We start from the raw sequence: 9,244 nt of genomic DNA, 5'->3' as shown, positions 1-9,244 counted from the left end.
GAAGATAATCAAAAAGCAGAGGTGAATGCATACATGTAACCAGTATGATTGTAGATGGTTTGCTTGGTAACTTTTCTGTGAATTTCCTGCTCATCACTCCGTATTAGTGCACTGTCCTTACTTCCTTTCTTTCTGCTAATAGCTGCCAACTACTCCATTATTATAAACAGAATTTAAGCTGACAGAGTTTTACAACGTGGGAGTGAAAGGAAGCCTTACCTGAATTGTACTAGTTATTAGACTGGTCTTGCAGCAAGGCAAGAAAAAACTCATTCATTCTACTGAGATTATCCAGATGTGTGCATAGGTAATCTTTTGCTTGTTACACAACGTTTGCTACCACATCTGATTGTCTTAAGTATAATGTATTGACTGCCTCCCGGCGAAGCTTGGTTTCACTATCTGTTCCAAAGAAACAAAAACTTGCCTAATACTGTACATTTGGGACATTGGTGAGCCTATGACGAATCAAGAATACAATTTGTTCTCACACTGGGTAAGCACTGAGGCTTAAGTTGAATGCTTTTCTCACGGCATACCATCATAGCGCCACTGTTTTGTCTGCTTTTCCTAACAGGATAACTGGTGGTGGAGAGCCGTATAGAGGCAAGCTACTGGGACTGAATGTTTAAGTGCCCATGTGTCACTAGTGTTGGTAAGTAAGGAGGTTACAGTAATTTGGTGAGGTCTCCTATCTCTGGTATTTTTTTCATTGAGGTCACGTACAAATCCTCTGGTCTAGGAGACAAAGGGGAAGATGCCCAGCTTCATGACTAGCCCCCCCATGCATCATACGTAAGCATGTGTGCCACACTGGCTCATGAGGAAAAGAGAAGGAGTGAATGGGGTTGGGAATTTGAGACCTGTGAGCCTCCATGTTTCCTTCCAACTCAGAAAATGCATTTGTTTATTTTGATTTGCATTTTGGATGATTTTTGCTCCATGAGACTGGAGTTACACTGTCTGTAGTTCCTTCTGCTTGCTAGAAAGGTTCTTCTCTCAGGATGGAGGTGAACATAAATTCAGAAAAGAAAGTTTTAATTCTGTTTCTGACGTGAACTTTGGGCCAGATTTCAAACCTGGAGGGAGAGGGGTCAGCTGTGTTTGCAAGTCCAAAGATTAGATGCAAAAAATCAAGTGTTTAGAATAACATCCAAGAGGATGTGCTTGTAGATTTGTTACTACACATTATTTAATTCAACTTTTCTGACATAACTTCAAGTGGCAATATGAATAGCAAATTCTCATAGCTTGAACCCACAGAAGCAGGTATTAATGGATGATTACTTCTTAAGTTTGATGTAGTAATACCTCTCAAGTAGGTTTTTCTGTTTTTTTTTTCTTTGGTTTTAAAAGAAAAAGTCACATTTATCCAGTTAGGACTCTCCATCCTTTTGTCAAGTGTCCAGGTTAACACATTTCAGTCAACATAGGCATATTCTGTCAAAACTTGTGGGGAATGCTGATTCAGGTTAAGGCAGAGCCCACAAGACACTGAACTAATTGTGCAATGCTTTATCTGGAAAAATGACTTCCTGATCCCTGCATTAGCTGCCAGTGCTTTGAAACACAATGTTTGAGTATCTACATTGTGTATTTACCTGCCATATAAAAGTATGAAGCTTATAAATAGAATTTGTAATATTCACATTTATATATATATATTTATATGTTCAGATTTAACTTTAATATTCAGTTTCTCTCATCACTTTTACACAATATTCTGCCTTTCATCAAGGGATTATTCTCAAAGAATCATGGAATCATAGAATAGTTAGGGTTGGAAAGGACCTTAAGATCATCTAGTTCCAACCCCCCTGCCATGGGCAGGGACACCTCACACTAAACCATGTCACCCAAGGCTCTGTCCAACCTGGCCTTGGACACTGCCAGGGATGGAGCATTCACAACTTCAATTCATACACACTTACAGTTTTTTTTAACGTTTGAAATGTCAAAATGCCATCCACCTCCTCAGAGTGTTCTGCTGTGAATTCCTTGTTCTGAGAGATGCTGGGTAGTGCCCCTGTAGCTGGAAAACTGTGCAATCAATTTCTAATACGCTGAGCTGTTTGAGCTGACTGAAATGCAAGCTGTAAGCAGATAGTGAAAATGGCTGTAAGTTTGGGAACATTTACACAGCTTTATTGATCTGAGGCTTTATAAGCAATGTAGACTATTTAATAGCATATTTGATTGTCTCAGAATAGATGTGGTTATATCAAGTTTACCCCAGAGTGTTTTGACATAATGTCAGGAAAATGGCTTTTGATGGAAACTCTGTTGATGAAAACTACCCTAAAAATGCATTTTCTTAGAGCAGGCTGAATAACCAGTTATATATCAGAAGTATGTTTATGTTTGGGAGCCAGAGATGTTTCTCATGGGGGGAATATCTTGGAGCCTTGCAGTCGGGTAAACTCTGCTATCCTGCAGGAATTCAGGGTCTGGCAGACGCCTAACGACCCTTGGACACATACATCCTGATAGGGTTTAGGATTTCTGAAAGGAGTGGAGTTTATGCCACCAGAGGCCAGAGGAGACCTCTGGAGGGGTTTTATTAAACCCCTGATTTTTATTCCTGTTAAAGACCACCTATACTTTTGCCTAGCTGGCAGACTAATAATGCAGCTGGGTTGAACAAGTGTTGATTTAATTTCTACACGGTTGCAGTGTCACATTTTTGGAGGTGAGCAAAGGGACAGCTACAGGAAATAAAGTATACAAACGTGTCACAGAACAGATCTGTCTCTGTTACGGGACACTACCCATGCTAATCTGTAGAAGTATACTTGAAAGTCCTGTTTGTTTAGGTTTACACCAAAACATGGTTTTGCCAAGTGCTTACAGCCAATGGAGAATCAGTTCCTGGGTTGTGCAGTACACTAGTGTGTTACGGCATCTCAGAGTTTGCCGGAGTATCAAAGGCTCGTAGCATTGCAGAGAGCTTGTTCTTTTAGGTAGAAGATGTTGGAATAGACTCAGATGGGAAGTTTTTCTGTGCTGTCTTGGATAACAAGATTAACAAAAAAACTCCCACAATTTAAATAAATCAGATGTTTTTTCTGAAGATTATGCTGTCATTTTCTCCAATTATTCTTGACATTTCACCCGTGCATATTGTGATCTGAGTTAATAATGGAAGAAACACCAGCTCTCGTTGCCTTGTTTATTCTTTGTTCTCAAGGAGATAAGCTGTTTATAAAGATAACATATTTGTTATTTAAATCACTTTTACTGAAGTTGTTTCCTTGTTTGAGTTTCTAAAAATATTGCAACAATTGTGATTCATCTTTGAGATGTCTGTTCAATTCACTATGATTTGTACTAGAATACTGGAATTCATTCCTAAATAGGCACAGGTGTTGATAGCTGTAATATGCTAGAATGAGTCAAAACCAATAAATGCTCAATAAAGGCAAGATGAAAGGAAATGCACTAAAACCAGCTCTTTCAAAATGTGATAAATTGGCACTTTAGTTCACTACTAAATTAGTTATGTACTGAAGATGTGTCTGGAGCAACTACGTATTTCAAACAGCTGAACATGTTAGAACATAACTTCAATCACTTAATATTTTCCAGATCATAAAGATTATTTTTAAAATTAGCAATACTGTTCAGCATATAATCAACTTTTGTTTCCAAGCTGTTCTGAGTGCCCTGTTGTAATATTTTGCTGTACCATTATTAAGAAAACCCCAAAAAGGTTGATTAATAGTTTATGAGAATTGCTGGCTTTCTCATGTCACACAGAAATTTAATGCTAGAACAGGATATGGAAATTCTGACATTGCAAAAGTAAAAGTCAGTTAAAGCATTTACTTTGTGCTTTTACCAGGAGCAGACATTTTATTACCTATTTCTTGCACAGTGCACTCTGCAGGGAACATCTGAAGCTCCATCCTGACCTTGGGGTGCATTTCTGATGGGAATGGAGCACTTGGCCAGCAAACAGGCAGGTGTTATGGTTACTGGTTCAGGAGTGCCAGTGCCTTTCCCTTGGAGCACAGGCTTTTTGCCTTGTACCTTCCTGTCAAAAGAGCTTCACAGTCACAGCGGAGATGGTGGGATAAGACAGTTGGGTATCTACCAAAGGAGGCAGGTGGCCAGCATTCTTCCGAGGAGGTCTCAGGAGCTCTACTTGGGAATCTGAACTGATACTGCCAAGGACAAGGCTTACAGTGTGCTACGCATGCACTGGACAGCTGGGACTGAATCAGCTCCTAGACTTTTGCATAACCTTCAGGGAATTCTGCTTTTATATTAACATCTCTTGCTGTTGAGGTTTAGATACGTATTTATAGGCATAGAAGTGGTTGTACTGCTAACGTGCAGATAACACTGTAGTAACTCTGGCCAGAAATATTTGTCCTTAATATTTTAACTATGTTTTTCCTTAATATTTTGTGGTTTGTGCTTTTAGACATAAACAGCACAAGTTAGAAATCACCGACAAATGCTAGCTTCATTGCCGAAACTCCTCAGCGACAGCCAAACTGGCCTGAAGGCTGCCGCACCGGCCACAGCCACGGCGCAGCACGGTACAAATCGCAAGCGGCAAGCACGTAGTTTGGAGATCTGAGTTCGTGGATGCGGCAGTAAGGTGCTATAAACGGCACCAATGTGGCATTTGGTGGGTCTGCCTCTGGAGTGCCGTTTGCGACGGGTGGCCGGAGGGGCTGCGCGGCCCTTGGCCGAGTTCGGCCGGTTCCCCAGGGGCTCGCCCGCAGCCTGCGGCTCGGTCCGGGGGTCAGAGCAAGGGAGGGAGAGGAGCTGAGAACCCCCACTGGACCTGCTCGCTCAGCACCGCCCGAAGCCCGGCTCCTCTGAGCGACCGCGACCGTTTCCCTGGCAGTGGCGGGACTCTATTTCCCAGCGCGCCCCGCGTCCCCGCCGCAAAGGCCGGGAAGATGGCGGCGCCCATGTCGCCCTTGGTTACTGTGCGCTGCCTGTTGCGGGCTTCGGCGCGGCGCGCCGGCCGTCTGCTACCGGTGCCGGCCGCCGCCCTGCGGAGAGGTCAGTAGCGCCGAGGTCTCTGCGCCGCGCGCTGCCCTGCGCCCTTCTCTGCGCCCTCTCCTGCTTGCAGCCGGGCGAAGGGAGGGCGAGCGACAGGTTGCAGTGGCACCGCCTAGGGAGCGTGCCGTGGAGCGACCGCGGTAGCCGGTGCATCCCTTCCCGCCGCGCCGCGGGTCTCCCCTCCGGCAGAGGGGTCCGGGCTGAGGGGTAGGGGACTGCCGGTGCCGTGTCGGATCGGACCGGGCCGGGCCGCGCACAGGTCCCTCCGCCCTGGCCTGACCTGACCGTGTCCTCATGGTGACCGCCGGGCAGGCCGGGGCGGCCTGTCCGCAGCCAGTTCCACAGGGACCCCCCGTGCCCGGGCTGTGCGGCGGGGCTGGTGCCGGGAGTGAGCCCCGGGGCCCTGGATCGGAGGGGGATGCGGGTTTAACGATGCCGCTGTCCCCCAGTAAATAGACCTGCAGCGCGCCGCCTCGTTAAATGCCTTACACCGCGGGTGCACCGGGACCTTGACGGGCGGCGAGTGCACTGGGGTCGGCCAGAGCTTTTGCTGTGCTTCAGGCTGCTGAGGGACTTTGCTTTCCTCCAATGTGTAACAACAGCTGAGCTCTGTCTGGCAGCCGTACTTTAACAGCCGGCACAGTAAACAAATTTATGGGTAACTAGGTTTTGTTAACTTGTGGCTTAAGTTAGCAGCAGAGGTCTGTTTTCTTTAGTGAGAGCTATTCGTCCTCTGCCAGGCTGACAAATGTGTGAGAGTTCAGTTAACGTCAGGTGGGTGCCAGAGGTCTGAAGGTCAGTCAGCAGATCCAGGAGGATTTAAATGTAAGTGTGGACGTACACATATTACATTGCAATTGTACAGTATTTATTCATCCAGACAAGCACTGCAGGTAGTACTATAGTTGTATGTGTTTTATGCGGTACTGGTCTAGCACTTTATATAGGTTGTTTTTTTGTAACCAGCATATTACCATTTTAAAAAAGTTGTCAGAGCAAATCAAGTGGCTTTAGGCAGTGCTTCAGCTTCCATATTAAAGGGAAGATAGTCCTTACATGTGTTTTTTGAGGACATCTGCAGGGGTGGGCAGCCATCAGTGAATTGGTTTCTAATCTTGCTTTTATGATCACTGGTTTATAGTCCTTCTTTTTGCTTTCTAGACTTTTGTATCTTCTTAATTAAAAGACTTCACAAATAGTATTTGTGTGAAGTTGCAATTTCACTGACAAACTTTTCTTCTACTTTCATTTGTACATCAGATTGTTAAGTGAGGTGTGCACTGAAATAGTACAAGTAATCTTATTTCAGAGTAATGTCTAGTGTTTGTGAAAAGCTCTCAAGGCAGAATTCTGTCTGCTAAGTGGTAATAAACCAGATGCAATTCCTGTATGTTGCATTAACATTGGCTTAGCAGAAGCTGTTCCAACTTCTTGAGTGTGTCTGTCAGCAAGGGTGGCAGTTGGGTGACTTAGGGTTCTTAACTTTGCAGTCGTAACCTCCGAGAGTTTGATTTAGATGCAGTTCTCAAACAGCTATTAATGGGAAATACTTTTTATCTTTAAGAGAAACAGTAATAACCATTACAGCAGAGTGTCATAGGAAACAGTTAATTCTCCATCTCTTATGTCTTCAGAATAGATTTTCTTCAAAGTATGTTGTAAACAAGCACAATTTTTGAGTGTGGTTCAGGGGTAATTAGATAAATTTATCTTTCCTTATATTTAGAAAGGTCAGTGTTGTCTTCAAGCCTTAATCTCCATGAATGAAAACTATTTCTGATCATTCCTATGAGGGAGTGGTTTGAAGCATATATGCAGCACAATGGTTAAAGGTGATATATTTTTCTCCCTATTAGTCCCTTGAAGTGCTTGTTTCAACTTTGTTTCCTGAATTGATAACAACAGGTTTTCATGTGCACTGTGTGTGGGTGACCCTCTAGTCAGGTGAATTTTGTAATCTGAAGAATGACTCTGCTTTTGCAATAAAAGGAGTTCAGTTCCATTTGTTTGATCTTTGCTTCTTTAACTGGACATTATCTGTCGTGTTTTTTTTCACCCCATTAAAGGTCTACAATTATAATCATGTATTTTAAATATGTTTAGTTTGAAGGCAGTAAGAGATCCTACAGGATAAATTTGAATCCATCTGTGGAAGTACAATACCTTGTCTCTCCCAGAAGTCAATAATCCTCTTAAATTTCCATGGAATCTTTTTGTGTTTCTTGAAAACTCACAATCAATGAAAAGGTATTGGTTTCTGCAGTCATAGAAAGATAGCAAGGATGAAATACAGGTCAGGGAAGCCCAGTTTCTTTTCCTAGGCCCTGAAGTAAAGGGAGACAAGAACTTGCTAGGATTTTTGTCTTGGGAATTATCTTCTGACAGATTTTGGACATTGCAATTCAAAACCTTATAGAAATCCAACTACGAGAGAAAAAATAAGGGTTACCATGGTGAGTGCTGTTTATCTTGGTTACTGTTCTGTGCTCTCAACCTCCTGGCTGTTGTCAAGATCAGTTTTTGATATGCCACAACCTAGCTTCCATTTCAGAGTATCTTCTTACATAAGTAACTCTAGTGCCTGCCTCAGCTGTGATTCTTGCTTTCATAAGTGGTGTCATTGAAACTCGCATGCTGTTTTCCTGTGTCATATCAGACATCACTTCTAAGTGGCAGTAGGAAAACCAGACAACATACTGATTAGTTTTTCAATTTACTGCTCTTTTCTCAAGTAGAAGGTCTTTGGCATTAAGAACACTTTTAATATTTTTATGTAGGTACTTATCTTTGCAGTAGTAAACTAATGCCAGTGTACTGAAGGTGACTGAAGCTCCCCATTGTAAAGGAAATTTTTATAATTTAGATTGGAATTTTCATTGGGTATTTATACATTAAGATTTTTTAATTTTTTTTTTCTTTGGGGAGTTTTTCCCCTTGTATTTCTCTAAAGGAGGACTTTTTTGTGTGAATCACAGTGGGTCTTCATGGCAGCTTTGTCTGTGACCCTTGCATAGGTAAGCAGAAAGGCAAATACAAGCAGCTGATTTTATTATTTGAAATAAAGTGAGATTACACTGAAATGTATATGTTTTAAGAACAGGAATTTAAGAAAAAGTTACAACCTGGTAGCAGCTTTTAGAGAAGCAGGGGGTGTCAGGCTAAATGTGGTAGCATCTAGCACTGTCCTGCACCATGAAGGTGAGAAAGATAGGTTATGGATAAATGCATGTCTGTAGTTTTACACTGTTTTGTAAGACTAAGTGGACAATGAATTGACACTGTGCTCTTCTATAGTCATATCTGGAACACTACATAGAGATAGAAGATGCTTCTGGCTATGTGTAACACTTAAAAAATTTCAGAAGGTAGCTAATAAAAATCAAGTAACAGTTTAGATAACAAAACATCGAGTTACAGATCAGATAATGAAACAGGAAGATATAAATGAAAACCCATCTTTTGCAGTATGGAAGTTTTGTATCTGCTTAAAAGTAATTTCATTTGCAGTTTACTTTCCTACTTTATGTATGAGAATGCTGTGTGACCCGATGACAAAAGTATTACTGCAATTAATTTTTCTTCTACCCCCTAAGCATGTTACCTGACCAGAGAGGAAAACGTGATGTTGCTTTGTTCCATAGGAGCTGCCTTTTGTTACATTGTTATTTTGTTAAGAGCTTTATAAAAAAAAGGAAAAAAGTGCTTGTACTTGTTCTGGTATTTTTGAGTGTTTAGAAGTTGTATGGACTGACCCACGAACTTCTGGATTTGCCTTTCTCTCCTTTTTAAAGACAAAGATTGCTTCCTTTTCCTAGTGTTCTAGAACCTCACCTGCCCTCAGTGAGGCCTCTGAGAAAGCTGTTAGAGGCTGTTGTATTGCTTAGGAAACTTGCCTAAAGCATTTAAGGATAAATTTCCTTAGATCTCACAATGTTCAAAATACCTAACTGTGTAGCCTATGATACGTGTTTTTCCTACTTAAATCTATTTCTTTTATCATTGCTACAAATTTTGTTACAATTCTTGACAGTGGAAGCAAAGAAGGCATTAAGCAGCTTTTTACTGATGTAGCAAGTCTTCTTTGTAATCCTGTATATTCTTTCCTTTTATTTTATGTCCAGTAGTTCTGTTTTTTTTTTTTCTTTTGCAAACAGAATTCCTCCTTGGGCAGAATTTATCTTCTAGGCAGAAGATAATGCCAGCAGAGCAGGCTGTGGCATTTCGG

At 42.0% G+C, this 9,244-nt stretch overlaps 1 protein-coding gene across 4 annotated transcripts in view; it reads left to right on the top strand.

Annotated features, from left to right (window-relative positions):
- Positions 1-141: 141 nt before the first annotated feature.
- The window catches only part of AFG1L (AFG1 like ATPase), a 61,588-nt gene continuing 52,485 nt past the window's right edge, over positions 142-9,244 (top strand). For 2 of the 4 annotated variants that reach the window (XM_061460162.1, XM_061460160.1), the window contains exon 1: positions 5,299-5,467. In XM_061460162.1, coding sequence (XP_061316146.1) covers positions 5,314-5,467 — 154 coding nt within the window. In that variant the 5' untranslated portion in view covers positions 5,299-5,313. Of the gene's footprint in view, positions 656-1,989; positions 5,020-5,298; positions 5,468-9,244 lie in introns of those variants that run through there. The other 2 variants (XM_061460163.1, XM_061460161.1) reach the window with 2 other exon arrangements.

The sequence above is a fragment of the Pezoporus flaviventris genome, unplaced genomic scaffold, assembly GCF_033815535.1.
Source record: "Pezoporus flaviventris isolate CSIRO_AGI_PZ_B2104156 unplaced genomic scaffold, CSIRO_AGI_Pfla_v1 ptg000031l, whole genome shotgun sequence".
NCBI classification, from domain to species: domain Eukaryota; kingdom Metazoa; phylum Chordata; class Aves; order Psittaciformes; family Psittacidae; genus Pezoporus; species Pezoporus flaviventris.
The sequence above is the reverse complement of the archived record's forward strand: the minus strand, read 5'-3'. Positions and strand labels throughout refer to the sequence as shown.